This window comes from Chiloscyllium plagiosum, unplaced genomic scaffold (assembly GCF_037043375.1).
Source record: "Chiloscyllium plagiosum isolate Xiang-an unplaced genomic scaffold, Cpla_swu_hap1 HiC_scaffold_7, whole genome shotgun sequence".
NCBI lineage: Eukaryota > Metazoa > Chordata > Chondrichthyes > Orectolobiformes > Hemiscylliidae > Chiloscyllium > Chiloscyllium plagiosum.
Genome location: NW_028270145.1, coordinates 66,638,320 through 66,656,575, shown reverse-complemented (window position 1 = coordinate 66,656,575; position 18,256 = coordinate 66,638,320). Strand labels below are relative to the sequence as shown.

At 41.2% G+C, this 18,256-nt stretch overlaps 1 protein-coding gene across 1 annotated transcript in view; it reads left to right on the top strand.

Annotated features, from left to right (window-relative positions):
- The window catches only part of LOC122551928 (adenylate cyclase type 10-like), a 193,270-nt gene extending 175,559 nt beyond the window's left edge, over positions 1-17,711 (top strand). The window contains exons 27-28 of the mRNA XM_087988568.1: positions 3,263-3,458; positions 17,502-17,711. Of these exons, the coding sequence (XP_087844694.1) occupies positions 3,263-3,458; positions 17,502-17,711 (406 nt within the window). The remainder of the gene's footprint in view (positions 1-3,262; positions 3,459-17,501) is intronic.
- The last annotated feature ends 545 nt before the right edge of the window (positions 17,712-18,256 follow it).

Sequence of the window (18,256 nt, the reverse complement as noted above, 5' to 3'; positions counted from 1 at the left end):
TTTAGAATGGAACAGTCACTGGCCATAATTTTCCAATCCTTTAATAAAAGGCCACATCTGTTGCCTGATACTTCCTGCTGGTTGGAATCATACGTGGCACAAAGGAAGATAGTCATGGTTGTTGAAGGTCAGTCATCTCAGCTCCAGGACATCTCTCCAGGAGTTCCTCGGAGTAGTGTTCTAGACTCAATCATCTTCAACTGCTTCATCAATGACCTTCTGTCCATCACAAGTTTATGTCAGAATGTTAGATGATGGTTACAATGTTCAGCACCATTCACAAGCCTTTAGATACTGAAGCAGTCTACGTCCAAATACAATAAGATCTGGACAATATCCAGGCTTGGGCTGAAATGTGGCAAGTAACATTTACATCACACAAATGCCAGGTAATAACCATCGCCAATAACAGACAAGCTAATCACTGCACCCCAGCATTCACTTTACACATTCTAGGAGTTGCCATTAACTAGAAACTGAACTGGACTAGCCATACATGTACAGTGGCTATAATAGCAAATCAGAAGTTAGCAATGTGGCAGCGAGTAACTCACCATCTAACTCCCCAAAGTCTGCAGCCCATCTACAAGGCACAAGTCAGGATTGTGATGTAATGCTCTCCATTTTACTGGATGAATGCAGCTTCAACAACAATCAGGAAGCTTGACACCATCAGGACAAAGCAGCCCACATATTTGGCACAAATATTCTGTCAGTCTACCACCAGTACTCAGTAGCAGCAATGTATATTGTCTACATGGTACACTGTAGAGATTCACCAAACCCAGGATCGCAAGGAGGACAAAAACAACAGATACATGAGAGCCTACAAGTTTCATCCAAGTTACTCACCATCCTACCTTGGATGTACGTTGCCATTCCTTCAATGTCATTGAGTCAAAATCCTGGATTTCCCTCTGGAAAAGCACTGAAGGTCTACTCACAGCACATGGATTGCAGTGGTTCAAAAGTATAACAAACAAGCTATAAAGATGGAAGGCCTTAGAAGAAAAACTAATGTAGCAGCATAGATATGAAATTGTCCAAGTGACAGGAAACACAGTGCATACTTGTAAACAGTTGCTATGCAGAGGGTAAGAAGTGATGTTTCCGGTGTTAGTATTGGAACTTCCACTAAATGGGATATATAATAATAAATTTAGGTTTGCAGGACACAATTCGCAGGCGACACAGAATGTGTAGATTTATACCAGAGTCACAAGACGTCTTAGGTCTGAACACATTAGTTGCCAAATGCATTCAAAGAGCAACAGGCAATATGATCAGGTTTATAAAATGATGAGGTAATGTTAAGTATACATGAAATAATTCAGATGAGGTTAGAGAGATCTAGGAGTCATATCTAAACAGTTTCCAAGGGTATAGCTGGTTTGGAAGTTGTATAATTCTTTATTTCTCAAAGTATAGTGCTGTGGAACAGATTGCTAGCTAATGTGAAGAATATTGATTCATTGTATTCCTTCAAAAGGCTGGTCTATTTCTGTCTGGAATAAAAGTCATCTCATAGAGGATTAGGTAACCATGATGGAAGCCAGTGTTTATTTGATCTCTTGGACTAGATTAATGGTTCAAGGATGTTTTTTGTGCTGGAAGCTTGTGACCAGTGGCATAAAATGTTGCTGCATCTCTTGCTGTTTGCAGCATGCATTAATGATTTAGACATGAATGTAGGAGGGTCAATTTGTAAGGATATCGTTAGGCAACTAAAAATTGAGATGAGGAAAACCTCTTCATTCAGAGAATGGTGAGTCTTTAGAATTCTCTACCATAGAGAGCAGTTGAGACCAAAACATTGTATGTTTTCAAGAAGGAGTTAGAAATAGTACTTCAGGTGAGAGGAATCAAAGAGTCTGGGAGATAATAGGAACAGGGTGCTGAGTTAGATGATCAGCCATAATCATATTGAATGGTGGACTATGATCGAAGTTAAATGGGCTTCCAATGCTTTTATATTCTGTGTTTCTATGTATGACCAACAAGTTTGCAGATGACACGAAAATAAGTAGTCTGGTAAATTGTGAGGAGGAAATCTTTGGACTATGAGAAATATACTTGGGCTGGTCAGATGAGATAACAGTAGTAAATGGAGCTTAATCCTCAAAAAGTGAAGTGATGCATTTTGGGAAAACTGACAAGACAAAGGAGTTCACTTTGAATGGTAACACCCTTGGAGGTACAAAGGATCAGAGGGACCTTCGTGTGCCTGCCTATAAATCCTTGAAGGCAGCAGGGCATGTAGAGAAGGTGGTTAAGATGACATATGGGATACTTGCCTTTATTAGTCAAGGCATTGAAGATAAGAGCAAGGCGATTATGATGGAGCTGTACATAACTTTTGTTAGGCCACAGCTGGAGTACTGGGTGCAGTCTGGTCATCATACTATAGGATGAATGTAACTGGATTATAGAGCATGTAGAGGAAATTCACAAGGATGTGCCTGGATTGGAGCAGTTCAGCTATGAAGAGAGACTAAATAGGCTGGATTGTTTTATTTAGAGCAGGGAAGGCTGAGAGGAAATCTAATGCAAGTGTATAAAACCAAGAAGGATTTAGGTAAGGTTGATCGGGAGAAACTTATCCTCTTATTAGAGGTTCAATAATGAGGGAGCACAGTTTTAAGGAGGTTTGGAGGGAATTTGAGAAAATTCCTTTTCACCCAGAATATCTGAAACTCCCTGTTTAAAAGAGAGCGGTAATGGGCAGCAGCAACTCTCAAGACATTTTGAAAGTATTGAGATGAGCACTTGAAATACTAAAGCACACAAAGCTACAGGCCAAGTGCTAGAAAATTAGATTAGAATAGGTAACTTCTCAATGACTGACATGGTCATGATGGGACAAGGGGCATTTTATAGTGCTGTAAAATCTCAATGACTCTACATTGCCTAGGGTGGACTGAGAAATCTTCCATTACTCTTTTCCTGAAACGGTGCAAACTTTATCTCACATCAGTCAGGTGGGGTGTTGGGACTGCTGGTTGAACAAGGTGGTAATTTTCTAACCATCCTTATTTGTTTCATGTTTGTATAGTTGTAGTTGTATAGAATCACATTCCTTAGTTACTCAAATGACTGGGAAGCATTACAACAATATCATATTGCGAAATAACAAATATTTATTTATCAGATATTTAAAGTGCAGTTCATTTAAACTACTGCACAGAAAATACTACTTTTCCTTTAGCTGTGATATGTTACTGATATATGATATATTGCTGATACTTTGACTTGGTCAAAACAGGTATTCCAGATTATCAGAATGGAGCAAAGCGCGTCTAGCATTTAAAATGGCAAAGCGACTGGTAGCCTACTCAAACGCTTCACTGTTCTCAATGTATGGCTATTCCAAATTTTTGGAGTGTCAGATTTTAGTGTTTAGAAAGGCATTGTGGGAAAGTCAGGACACCGTAATGGAAGTCTACCAACAGACAAAAGAGGTTTGTTTCTCTCATATCATATTTAGGTTCTCAATTAATTGTCAAAGGTTATGTTTTAATCTCTCAAAAGAATCATGGTGTTAAAATATATTTTGAGACCCCATTTCCTCACATAAATTACAGGTTAATGGTGTTTTACATGTTTAAGATTTGCATGCTGCTTAAGGATGGAAATTTCCCATCCAAGTGGAGATGGGTTTTGGTGTACGTGGGGAATTAAACTGACAGTGGGACAAGATCTCAATATCATCCTGTTCTTTCTGGTGTTCTCACCAGGAGGAGATTTCAAGCAAGCAGGGAACCTCTTTGGATCGAGAGAGAAATAAATTGAGCCAATTAAAAAGCCTTTTTCATATTTGATTTCTTTTTTTCCAAGGGCATTAGGAATCCATGCTATTTTAACAATCTATCACAGTTATTGATGTGGGTGTATAACATACAGTTGGGGTTAGCTCAGCTCAGTTGGCTTGATGGCTAGTTTGCCAATAAGAGTGTCATCAAGAGCGACGTTCAGTTCCCATACTGGCTGATGCTATCATGAAGGTCCTACTTTCTCAACTTTGCCCTTTGCCTGAGGCATGGTGATCCCCAATTTAAAACATCATGTATTTTATCTTTATCTCTTTAGAGAGAGCAACACTATGGTCCTCTGAAACTATTGTGACTTTACCAGCACATGATTCTTCATTCAGAGACCTTCTGGAGCTCTACATTCCACTTCTGGTAAAGGGCATTACCAGAAGACACAACACTGCCAACTACTCGTGCAGAACATGAGCAATACCAACAGCAACATCAGCAGCTAATTACATGCACCTCAACAGAATGGATGGGGTGGGATGGGATGGACACAGATTTATCCAGAAGGAAGGGAACCCCCAATACTGAGTCTACTAGCAGTGGATTAATTGTTTTGACATAACTGTATACCAGTGCCACACGAAGCTCAGGCTCTATGGGTAGAATTTTCTTTCAGCAGCATGGACAATGGCAAAATAACTGAGAAAATATGGCAAGTGCTTCTCAATATCAAGAAAATAAAATCTAATTTCCCACCTGAGGGTTAAATGGTAAGTTTTAAATCTCACTACTAAATGGCGATAACCTTATTTCTATGCATTTGCCTCATTGTTAACTAACTTCACATCATCAAGAAGAGTTTATTATTCTCCCATGCATTGATGATAAACTAGGCAGCACCAGTTCCTGACTTGAAAGTCAGAGTGATTACCTGGTGCATACTGCTCACTACTTCCTCCTCTGAACCTCTATCTTCAGGTCCATTCATCAAATCTTATTGCATGCTCATCCCGGGAATTCAGCATGAGCAAAACACAACACCACAACAGCATTATGGCCAATACTGGACTAATTCACTATACACTTCAGTATTTCACCACTGCACTACTTCATTGACACCTGATATTGCAATGTTCCTGCCAGGTTACTTTGCATGCAGAGACATACACCCATCAAATGCACCCTGTGTTGATGCATTATGAAGCGCTTGGCTAGCTGTCTTAAAATGCACTCTCTTTGACTCACTTGGACAGTCACAGTCTTACAGGCTTGCCATGACATTTAGTATACTTCCATTTCAGCATGAAATTACAGGCTCACAGCATCACTGATTTGACATGCTTTCTAGTGCAGACAGAAAGACAGGCAACTTGTCATAGATGCCAGCTCTAAACAATTGAGGGATGAATGGTGCTATATGGCATTGTGCTCTGTCAAAGTCACACCTATGACATGTGTCAGCAGCTTGCATTAGCATACACGCATCATGCCCTTCCACAAGATGGCCATCTCTGAAAGTCAAAGGGCGCCAGGGCTCAGAGGGAAAGGGAATGTCCCCTCAGGATGTCGCAACACTCAGTCAAGGACATTGTCCAATCTCAGTCTAGGGGTTTGGCCATGATCAGTTAGGTTCTTGTTGTAGTCAGGCTGTAATGCTGAGGGGATAAAGATAATTAAGGGAGGACAACTGCAGATGCAAAAGTGAGATCTGAATAGCATACAAAAACACACAGTACATTGGGTATTTTAACAAGTCACCATAGCCCTGGTTTCATGGGAGGATAGTGGATAGTGATAGGGAACATGATAATGTAGTAAGATTAGATTACATTACAGTGTGGAAACAGGCCCTTCGGCCCAACAAGTCCACACCGACCCGCCGAAGCGCAACCCACCCCTACATTTACCCCTTACCTAACACTACGGGCAATTTAGCATGGCCAATCTACCTAACCTGCACATCTTTGGACTGTGGGAGGAAACCGGAGCACCCGGAGGAAACCCACGCAGACACGGGGAGAATGTGCAAACTCCACACAGTAAGTCGCCTGAGGCGGGAATTGAACCCAGGTCTCTGGCGCTATGAGGCAGCAGTGCTAACCACTGTGCCACCGTGCCGCCCACCAATAGCTGAAGGGAATTATTGGGGATATTGACTATTAAAAAGAAAAGATGAATATGTGTACAGGAAATTTGGACTGGGGTGAATTTTACTTTAAAATAGAGGCTGGAATTCACTCATAACAGCCTGACTTGGAAGCACAACAAGGAAGAAATATGGCTGCAAACACATTCACAGTGGGCAAAGCAAGTTTCCTTTTGCTTTGTTCTGCAAGGGTGGGTATATTTATCATAGAATCCCTACAGTGTGGAATTGACCATTTAGCCCAACAAATCCACACTGACTCTCTGAACAATAACCCACCCAAACCCATTCCCCTACCCTATTACTCTGCATCTACCCCAACTAATACACCTAACTCACACATGGACACTATGACCAATTTACCTAACCTGCACATCTTTGGATTGTGGGAGGAAACCCATGCAAGCACAGGGAGAATGTGCAGACTCCACACAGACAGTTGCCTAAGGCTGGAATCAAACCCGGATCCCCAGGTCTGTGAGGCAGCAGTGCTAACCACTGAGCCACCTGTTTGTATCTTGATGCTGAGTTTGGAAGTACCTGAGGATCAGTCTTTGGACATGCTGGCAAAAGTCTGTACTCCTTTATCACACAGTTAAAGTGATCCTTTGCTTCGAACGAAATATGCAAACAAGAACAATCACTTTGTCATACACATAAGGTGACCTCAAGTGTGGAACATGAATGCATTTCCATTGGCCTCTATGACCTTCACATCAAAGTCTTATCTTCACTCATGGACATGAAGCATCCATGAAATCTGCTGCTTCTCAGAGACAAGCATGCCTCAATAACTTCGATCCTTGTTGGGATATATGAAGAGGCTGCTTACCTTCAATGTAGTAGCCATATAACCAAGACCTACAGCTAAAATGACAGTGATTAGAACATATCAGAAAAATGGAAGTTCATCCATATTTACAAATGTGAATCTCTGTTTATAATGAAGTGCCACCTGTATGTCTTCACAGCATTGTTTTTCCCTTGTCCTTCCATTATGCCTATGTACACTCCTGGTCTCTATCACTGGAGTGGAGGGAGCCAGCTTTGTAGAAGGCATTCTTGGCTTGGAAGATGTGGGTGAATGACCCATGGGATGTTTATGACCATAGGGCAGAGACATGCTGACAGTCTCCTGCCCCAATGTAGGCTAACACTCCATGGCTGCAATTTGTACAGGATCGGAAATCATACAGGGTAGAGCTACTGGCACCTTTGGAGTGTCCTGAGAGGAAACCTGTATGAGATGTATGTGTGTGAGTTCTCTTTCATCAGGATGCCTGTTTCCTTGAAAGAAAGGGGCACATTGAGCAGATCAAGATCCCCCTGTGCATGTCCGGAAACAATGGATGTTTTGCCTTTTTAACTTTGCTTCTTGTTATTCTGACCTATGGTGTGGTGGTGGAAAAGCACAGCAGCTTAGGCAGCATCTGAGGTGCAGGATGTACAGATGTTGCCTGACCTGCTGTGCGTTTCCAGTGCCACCCTTTTTTACTCTGACTCTCCAGTGTCTGCAGTCCTCACGTTCTCCTATATCTCCACAGATGGTTGAAGGAGGAATATGCCATGCTACTGTCAGTAGGTTGACTGAAAGGCATTAGGCAGCTGCTTGGCTCCAGGCAGAAGGTGACTCCACGGTGTCGGTCATTAATGAGTTTGTGCAAATGTACAACCTTAAGAACAGAAGAAAGTTTTGTCAGTGTTACCCAGTAAACTAGGTCAAAGATTAGAGAAGTCCACTAATATTATCAGTACTATACTGGTTCAACATCTGTGGAGATACGCCAATTACACTCCTGAATCTAATCTAGATATTGAATCCAGAAAAGTGAAAGTCTCTAAATTGATGAATGTTTCAGGTAGGCGCTTGCTGGTGCTGCATTGTTTGCAAGATCTGTTTGCTTCTTTATTTGAGGTGGAAGAAGAACAATTTATCTCAGAGTTAACCTTTTCAGGGCAGAGGTTACATGAGTGCTGCTGGTTCCTGCTCAAAAAAAGAGAAGTCATCAGTTGTTTAAGAGGGGTAGAAGCTTAAGCATCTTGAAAATAAATTAACAGTGGTGATAGCAGGAAGATGCTGCAGCACAGAACAAAGGTGCTTCCTGGATTGTTTGACATTGAGGTGTTGATGTCCTCTCGTGGGTGGTCATTGTCTTCTCCAACAATCTTGAGGATCTTCTTTTAGGCATGAGGAGCCAAATATTGACCACACCACCTCCCAACTTGTAATTTTCTATCAATGATGAGACAAAAGGAAAATTGAGAGTGATGTAAATGGATGGACGAGTTGTTAGTGGTAGTGCAAAAACAGGAGAGGTAGTAAGAAACAGAAAGGGTAGGGTGGGTTCAAAGTTAAGACGAGGTGAGTGTGAACCATTGAGTGCTGATTACAAACAATAGTGACAGTTATATTCTATTAGCATGTGCAATGGTTGAGTTCAAGGGTGTGTGAGGTACCAAAGGAAAGATGGTGGAACTTATCCTGGCTGTGCAGAAGACTATTGGCCTTCTTTCCAGCTCTGCTCTGCATTTCTTTCAGTGAGTGAAATGGCACCAGATACATGCTGTCCAGTGCCATGGCATTCTTTGTTGATTAACAGGAAAGGCTGGACTTCCTGCCCACCACCCTGACCACGAGCACCTCCAGTTTCCTTTCTCTGAAGCTAAATGCCAGCTTCCCTGTCTGGGATATCTTGTTGGAGCATGAAGGACATTTCCTGGCTTACAGAGTTTAAAGGGTTGTGCAGCTGGAGATTAAATACAACATTAGCAGTTTGAATGCAGATCCTGGTAGTGGTGGAACCTACCATCTTTGCTGCTACATGATTGAACTCCAAAGGTGCCATAGAGCCAGATGCCTAGTTAATGAATTCAGCATTGGAGGTTTCCTTGAGAAAAATCGCCATGCACCACGGCAAGAAACCTTCCAAAATCTTCCCACAAATAACACATCCAAAAACATGGAAACATTCAGCTGTACATTTCTACAACTAGTTGAAGCTTTCCACGACTTCTTTGAGTTAGTTGGCAAAGTGAAATGGTACTTGGCTTGACTTCTAAAGATTTGAATCTCATTCATAAGCACATTGGTAACATCCTGCTGAATCTTAGTCTGAATGGCATAGGGAATCAGGGTTGGAATGTTTCCTCTGATTTGGAGAATGTGCATAGCATCAACCACAAGGGTACTCTCGAACTGAACAAGGGTAGGTTACCTTCTGTGGTCAGTCTTCCAACTAAGGGCATCTGTGTTTGCATTGCTTTTGACTGCCTCATATCGGATCTGATATCAAAATTGAGCAAGTTCAGAGTCCCTGTTGCTCCAAGTTTGGGGGACATTTGAAAGCTGCTGACTGAGTTGTTTTTTTCCAAACACTTCAATCTCTGCATTGATCAGAATGGCTCTGAACTTTTGTGAAAAATCCAAAACTTAGCAGTTCAGGGTTCATATTGGAGTAATTCTCCACACTCCTCTCAATTGGCTTGAGGTAAAAAACAATGACTGAAGATGCTGGAAACCAGATTTTGGATTAGTGGTGATTAGATTACTAGATTAGATTACTTTACTTTACAGTGTGGAAACAGGCCCTTCGGCCCAACAAGTCCACACCGACCCGCTGAAGCGCAAGCCACCCACACCCCTACATTTACCCCTTACCTAACACTACGGACAATTTAGCATGGCCAATTCACCTGACCTGCACATCTTTGGACTGTGGGAGGAAACCGGAGCACCCGGAGGAAACCCACGCAGACACGGGGAGAATGTGCAAACTCCACACAGTCAGTCGCCTGAGGCAGGAATTGAACCTGGGTCTCTAGCGCTGTGAGGCAGCAGTGCTAACCACTGTGCCACCGTGCCGCCCCCAAAGGTGCTGGAAGAGCACAGCAGTTCAGGCAGTATCCAAAGAGCAGCAAAATCGACGTTTCGGGCAAAAGCCCTTCAATGACTGGCATAAGAAAGGAGCATTCTAGTCTTCTGTTGTACCTGTGACAGCACCACTCCTAGGCCAAGGAAACTGGCATTGGTTTCCCAGATGAAAGGGGATGGAAATCTGGAAAACAAACTTCTGCTTGAAGTGGGACAGTGAGACTTCACATGCTGGAGCCTAACTCTCTGTGATAATCCCTAAAGTCTCACAACACCTCCGTTTAATTTTGTCTCACTCATGGGACGTGGACATTGCTAGCTGGCCAGCATTTATTGCTAATCTCTAGTTGCCCTTGAGAAGGTGCTGGTGAGCTGCCTTCTTGAACTGCTGCAGTCAAATGCTGTAGATTGATTCATAAGGCCCTTAGGGAGGGAATTCCAGGATTTTGGCCAAGTGACAGTGTGATATATTTCCAAGTTAGAATGGTGAATGGCTTGGAGAGGAACTTGCATGTGGTGGTGTTACCTTGTATCTGTTGCCATTGTTTTTCTAGATGAAAGTGGTCATGGGTTTAGAAGGTGCTGTTTCAGGATCTTTGGAGAATTTATGCAGTGCACCTTGAGGACAGTACTCACTCCTTCAGCATTCTTTAATTTCCTCAGCAAGTCATGGAGTGTGATGGCTAATTTTGCATAAATCTCTTCCAGTAGCCATGCAATTCCATCTCTGTCTTAGGCCTACTCTGTCAGGATGCTCTTGTACTGCTCAGATTTTCACACTGTCAGCAGGAATGCCTTCCTTGGTAATGAATTTCCCAAAGTATTCTGTCTCTGTCTGAAAAAGGTCGCACTTCTCTGATTTGATTTTCAAATTAAACTTCAACAAGTGAGCTAAGATGGTGTCTAGTCTTTGAAGGGTGTCCACAAATACCAAGCCAATCTTCAATTTATCATCAGATATACAAAAAGAAACTGGAAATTTAGGTCACTAAGTGTTTTATTTTTCATAGAACTGGGGTATTACAGAGCTCAAACAGCATTCATACAAGTCTTGGTCCCATTTGGATTGTAACTTATTTAATGCCTTGTTGAGCAATGGATATCTAGTTAAAGCCATGTGCCACATCACAAGTTCAGAAATACTTTGTATCTCTGAGAACCTGTAATGCTTCCTCAATCCAAGGTTCAGTGTAAGCATCCTCTTCACAGATCCTTGATCTTACTGTCTTTCTTCCTCATGAGGACAATGGGGAAGCATACAGACTTAATGATTTTAGGATGACACCATATTCCAAAAATTTCTGCAGGTAATCCCAGACTTCGCCCAATGATGGTTTCAGATTCAACAATTACTGGATAGTCACCTTTAGTCAAAATCCTGTGGCTCAGCAGGTCACAATACTCAATGTCATCATTACCTTTACTAGACACTGTCCCATACAAGGTCAGAGTAGAAACGAGCTGTTTTTTCTATGTTGCTTCAAACACACCATTGAAATGGGGTTAGAGATATCTCCTCCATGTCCATGACTGTGGTATGCCAAAGGATATCTATGGACTCTCTAGGTTAATGGCAAACATCTTTGTCACTGAAATTGGTAATCTCAATTAGGTATCCAGCCTTATCTCCTAATATCTCAGTTAGCCTATCCTTTCCTTTCACATGGATGAATCAGCTCCCAAATTATACTGGAACTTTGCTACATGTGACTTGTGACACTTTAGCAAGACCTGATGTTGACTTGTTGGAGATGGCAGCTATGAGCGTTCAACAGCAATGATGGTGTAGACATGTGAAATAACAGCCCGATTAGCTGAATACATCTAAGGCACAATATAGGTTAATACATATTGAATAGATGCAAGAAGGCCAAAGACTCCTGAGCTGATTTTGCCAGCCTCAAAGTGCTACTCATTTGGTCACCATTCCTCTCTTTCAAGGACATGTAGATATCTCTCCATACTTTGAACTCCATCATCACATATTTTCAACTTCCTCATTTTCACTGTTGAATTGACTGGGTTCAACCTATCTGAAATCCCTGTCTATGAAAAGTGTGACTGAGGACAGATATAGAAGGCTTAATGTAACCATGATAAAGACGTCCAACCCTTGTGAAGCAGAGGCACAGAAGGGGGAAGAGATGGCGTTCAGATCATACCCCTAGCACAATGATCTCAGGAAAATCTGATGAGTAATGCTAGGTATCTCTGCTCCTGTATCAATTAGGCACAACACTCCCACTTCACAAATTTCATGCTTATCGTAGAGTGAGCCCTACCACTCTACATAAAAGTGAGCCTCTTCCTGAAAGAAACTTGTTCTCCGTCTGGCTCTTGGTCTGAATGTCTATTGAGAAGGGAAGGATGTTGCACTGGATAGGTTCTCTGTGTTTAAAGCAACGATAGCTGTGGTTATTGACGGAAGTTTCATTTGAAGTGCCCAGTCCTATCACAATTCAAGCACCTCTTTGGAGGATCCTTTTGGTGGGATTGGCCATGAAGCTTACCATGGGGATAGGCCAGTAAGGACTGGACCTACACTTGTTTGACAAACATCTGTTCTGCTCACCTGTTCAGTCTACATTCCCAACTACTATGAGTGTTACCTCCCTGACGGTTGTCTCTTTTCCAGGTTTTGGAGTCAAGTCTTTCCCCATGATTTGGATCATGTGATGCCATGCTTTGAAGAAGAACAATGAAGGTTTATCACTATTAAGCTTCCTCAAATCTCTTGAAGCATTCCCAAACCTCACTGCTTCAGCTAGGTGTCATTCAGCTGCTTATCCGAGGTTAATGTAAAAGAGGCATCAAGAGATCGATGCAGTCAAGCAGCTTCAGCAGCTGTAGGGGTAAGGTGACCAGGTCTCCTCCTTCAGCTTGTTTGTACTCATAAAACCTCTGCTCTAGCTGTGACAGGCTACTGCTGTCCCCCCAAAAAACTGCCAGTACCTCAAAGTTCCGCTGTGGACTTCTTCAAAGATTGGTATCTTTTTCTCATACTTTCCAATAGACTTTCATCCACAGATACTCCATGATGAATGTCATATATTCACTTAAATTGAGGCCACTGGATGCCATAATCAGCTGTTCATCCATTATTGGGTGTTCAATTTCCAGATCATTGGTTGCTTCCAGTTTTCCCCCAATCTTTCTACCCTTTGGCAAGTGAAATATCTGACTAGGAATATCATTTCCTTCCTCTGTAGCATCAAGGTACTGTACTTAAGGAGCCTTTGCCAATATATGGACTAAAGTTTTGATTGCCTCTGCTGATGTTTGACCCTCCAGTTATACCAGAGCCACTTTAGCCTCCTTAAGTACATTACTGGTCTCAATTCTTCCACCATCTGTTCCATCTCAGACAATCAACCTTGTCCACCATTCTTGGAGCCTGCTGGAAATGTAACTTGGCTTTCAAACACACAGATGCTGAAAGATTATGAAACAGGGATTTTTTATTGTACTAATATCAGGTCTTTACAAACATGAGAGAAATTGAGGTTAAACTAAGAAAACAAAGCATTTGCATTGAATTAAGTCGAATATTCCCACCTGTTCAGACAATCCTTTGTCTTTTCCTCTCTCCTTTCCTCAAGAGAGGTTCCACTTGACTGCTTCAGCTAACCTGCTTGGTGCCTCTTCCTTGCTGCTGGAGGCCACTTTAAACAGAGTTAATATTTCAGTTTTATGACCTTTCACCAAAAGTAAACTTCCCAGTGACTTTCACACCTCATGACCAAATAAAATAACACTTCTTGAAAGGTTTGGTCATGACATTTTAGTTTTGACCTGAATCCCATGTATATGTCCTAATCTTTTATTTTGCTCTGTGTAAAATGTAAAATTAAAAGTGAAATGATTCTGTGTTTTTGACTTTGTGATTTGCTGTCTGTGATAATACTTTGATGTGATTGGCTTTTTATCCTGCTTGATGGCATTGCTGCTGTTGGACATCTGAAAGTATTCATGACATAGCATCGGATTCAAATTGATGTCACAAAATGAGAAATGTGCTCCACTGAAACTGGCAAATCTTGGTAAATTACTTTCTTCAGGGTTAGCAGCAAATGCTATTGCTTCACCACTGTCTGCAAAAATCAACTTATTAAATATGCCTATTATGAATTTATTTTCATTTTCTTAATCTATGTGTTATTGTGTGTCACTTTTGTTATGTCAGTAACATAACACTATTTTAATTTGTTTGCTTAGAGATATAGGAAGAGACCCATTACACAGATCTAGTGATCTGTTCCCCCAAGTTGAATATGAAGAATTTGCATTTAATTATAATGGCAAGATCTATTCTGGCAAATACCACATGATTTTAAAATGTAAAATAACAATAATATATAATGTTTTATTTCAAATGGTAACAGTATCTACGAGAATTCCAACAACGATGTAACACCTGCCCAGTTTTCTACCCACGACTCTTTCACCTTAAAGCTTATTGCTATATGTTGGCTGGCCAAGTGGGACATGCACGCCGTCTTCTTGAACGTGCTTTAAGTTTTAGCAATGCACATGGAAATGTATTAGAAGAAAATTGGATAAAGATAAATGAAGTAAGTGTTATCTATTATTGACCGTCTAAATTTAGACTGATTGTTGACAAAGTAAGTAATCTGTTAAAAGGAGGAAATGCAGATTTAAGCTTATAAAGTAAACATAAATCAAAAATCTAACATTCTCCCTCTCGGTGGCTTTATTTCCCTTACACATTTCGGGCTGTATACATCCACAAGCTATAAAGTATTTATCCATTCAAATTCCTAACTTATGATTTCAGATATGCCCATCTCCCTTTTCCCGTATTTTACTGATCTTGCTGACAATCCTTTCATTGTTTGTCTAAAGTCAACCAGAATTCAAGGTTAATTTTGCACTTCTACTCAAATGTACAATCAAATTGATATGCTGAGAAAACTGAGCTCCAGATTTCTGCAAAGTATTTTACAGCAGTCATCTATTACAATGGTTGAGCCAATGCAGCAATTTTCACAACTATCTAGAGGTAGGTTTCAGAGATGGTTCAGTCAATAGACTCCAGGGAAGAGGGGATTTTTGTATGAGATAAGGATGGATAGAATAGGCTTGTATCCATTAGAATTTAGAAGACTAAGAGGTTATGTTATTGAAACAGTAAGGTTCTGAGAGCAATTAGCAGAATGGATGGTAAAAGATGTTTCCCTTTGTTGGGGAGTCAAGAACTAGTGAACACAGTTTAAAAACAAGAAGTCTCCCATTTAAGATAGGCAGATGAAATTACACAGATAGGCAAATACAAGACCAAGCAGGGGTTTGAAGACAGTGTGATAATTTCAGAATGTAGACATTTCTTAAACAGTATTATGGTACACCTTTTGCAAGTTTTCAAGAAATCTTCAGTGAGCTGCTAAGGTGCAGCCTTTAGACAATGAAAAAAACAAAGAACAAAGAAAATTTATGGCCCAGGAACAGGACCTTCGGCCCTCCAAGCCTGAGCCGATCCAAATGTACTGTCTAAACGTGTAGATCAATTCCTAAGCATCTGTATCTCTCTACTCCCCACCTACTCATGCATTTATCCAGACGCATCTTAAATGAATCTACCGTGCCTGCCTCTCCCACCTCTGCTAGCAACGCATTCCAAACACCCACCACCCTCTGTGTGAAGTATCTGCCGCGTGTATCCCCCTTAAACTTTTCACCTCTCACCTTGAAAGCGTGACCTCTCGTTATTGAATCCTTCACCCTGGGAAAAAGCTTGTCTCTATCCACCCTGTCTATTCCCTTCATAATTTTATAAACCTCAATCAGGTCCTTTTCTCTAACGAAAATAAACCGAACCTACTCAACCTTTCTTCATAGCTAGCACTTTCTATACCAGGCAACATCCTCGTAAACCTTCTCTGCACCCTCTCCAAAGCGTCCACATCCTTTTGGTAATGTGGCCACCAGACCTGTACACAGTATTCTAATTGCGGCTGAACTAAAGTCTTGTACAATGTTAACATAACTTGCTAGCTCTTATACTCAATACCCCGTCCAATAAAGGCAAGCATACTATATGCCTTCTTGACCATTCTATCCACCTGTGCAGCAACCTTCAGGATACAATGGACTCCCAGATCTCTCTGCCCATCAACTTTTCCCAAGGCTCTTCCATTCATTGTATAATTTTCTCTAGAATTAGACTTGCCTAAATGCATCACCTCACATTTGTCTGGATTGAAAGCCATCTGCCACTTTTCTGCCCAACTCTCCAGTCTATCTATATTCTCTGACAGTCCCTTATACTTTCTGCTACTCCACCAATCTTTGTGTCATCTGCAAACTTGCTGATCATACCAACAGTGCCCTCTTCCAGATCATTTATGTATATTACAAACAACAGTGGTCCCAATACTGACCCCTGTGGAACACCACTGGTCACCTTTCTCCATTTCGAGAAACTCCCTTCAACTACTACTCTCTGTTCAAAGTTTGTGTGAAGATTTGTAGCTCGGGTGCTCGTTGTTGTGGTTCTGTTCGCCGAGCTGGAAGTTTTTGTTGCAAACGTTTCGTCCCCTGGCTAGGCGACATCATCAGTGCTTGGGAACCTCTTGCGAAGCGCTTCTTTGATGTTTCCTCCGGTGTTTATAGTGGTCTGTACCTGCCGCTTCCAGTTGTCAGTTTCAGCTGTCCGCTGTAGTGGTTGGTATATTGGGTCCAGGTCGATGTGTTTGTTGATGGAGTTTGTGGATGAATGCCATGCCTCTAGGAATTCCCTGGCTGTTCTCTGTCTGGCTTGCCCTATGATAGTAGTGTTGTCCCAGTCGAATTCATGTTGCTTGTTGTCTGCGTGTGTGGCTACTAAGGATAGCTGGTCATGTCATTTCGTGGCTAAGGACTGCACAAAACACTATATAGGACAAACAGGAAGACAGCTAACAATCCGCATACATGAACATCAACAGCCCTTCCTTAATCTATCAACTTGGTCACTTCCTCAAAGAACTCTATTAAGTTGGTAAGACACGATCTCCCCCACACGAAACCATGTTGCCTATCACTGATAAGCCCATTCTTTTCTAAATATAAATAGATCCTAAAGTATAGCTACAATGTGCAAACAATAGATAGGCGAAAGTTGCATTATGTGAAACAGGCTGAAGTCAAATGAATTGTTCCATCCTGGAAAGCGTTATGGTTAACTGGTGCTGCGCATGCCCCATACTGGTTTAAGCTTTGTGGATGACAGAGAGGTCTTGAGGAGTCAGAAAGTCAATCTTGTCAGAATATCCAGTTTCTCACAGCTCTTGTAATCTGGCTGTAGAGAGGACTTTTCTGCTGCAGTTTCTTATCAATGATGAATGCTAACTCATTTAGGGTGGTGGTTTTGGTCTAAGAGAGTTGATTAAGCCTTCGAAGCTTTCTCATAATTGCTTGAATTGCATGTTCATTTTAGATTGAGAGGTGCCGGTGACTGAGATGAACAAAGTTAAAAATCGCACGACACCAGGTTTATTTGCTCTTTCATCAGCCACCTAATAAAATCATCAGTCCAAACAAGCTTGTTAGTCTATAACTTGATGATGTGTGATTTTTAACTATGTTCAATCTAGATTTTCTCTCCAGATAGCCGATCCAATGGTTCAGGATTCTACATCACTAACGCTGCATGATATTTCTTGGCACCAAAGTAAAATATTAATAACTACTAAAAACATTTTAACAATTTGTTTTGATTGTGTTTTAGGCAGCATGGTTTACTGAAGATGAAGAAAATCAACCTGAAAATTTGTGGGTGAAAGCTGCCGCAAGTATGCCATCCTGGGATCAAGTGGCAGCAGCAGGTGGATCTGCAACTGCGTGCTATCTTCTACAACCAACAAGAGACATTGATGAAACTACAGATCAAATTGAAGAAGACAAGTCTGACAGTGACTTAGTATGCATTCCATATTAATCAACTTCAGGATTAGGAAGCCTATTGGTGAATACTTGCCTACAATAATTCAACTAATTAGAACTCAGTGGTATTTCCTTCCTAACTACTTTCATTCCTCAAAATAAATTGCATGAATAAGTATTATGTTGTTGTGTATTAATGATGAGAACATTGGAGGAAAAAGTTCTAATTATGCATAACTTTAACACATTTTCTTTTTGATATTTGTTATCAATTCAATGTTGTTTAGCCAGAGACTAAACCTTTAGCCCCTGAAAACCAGCATGGGAACACAATCATTTACAATTATATATTAATGACTTGGATAAGGAAAGTGGATATACTATAGCCAAGTTTGAAAATATCACAAAAATAGGTAGGAAGGCAAGTGGTGACCATCATAAACCGTGATTGGGAAAAAAATTGACAGATGGACTATGTAGGAAAATCTGGCGTCATGCACTTTTGCAGGAAGATTAGATGAGCTGAATATTACTCAAAAGGAGAAAGCTATAGCACAGAGGGATTTGAGATTCCTAGTGCATAAATCATTCAGCAGGTAA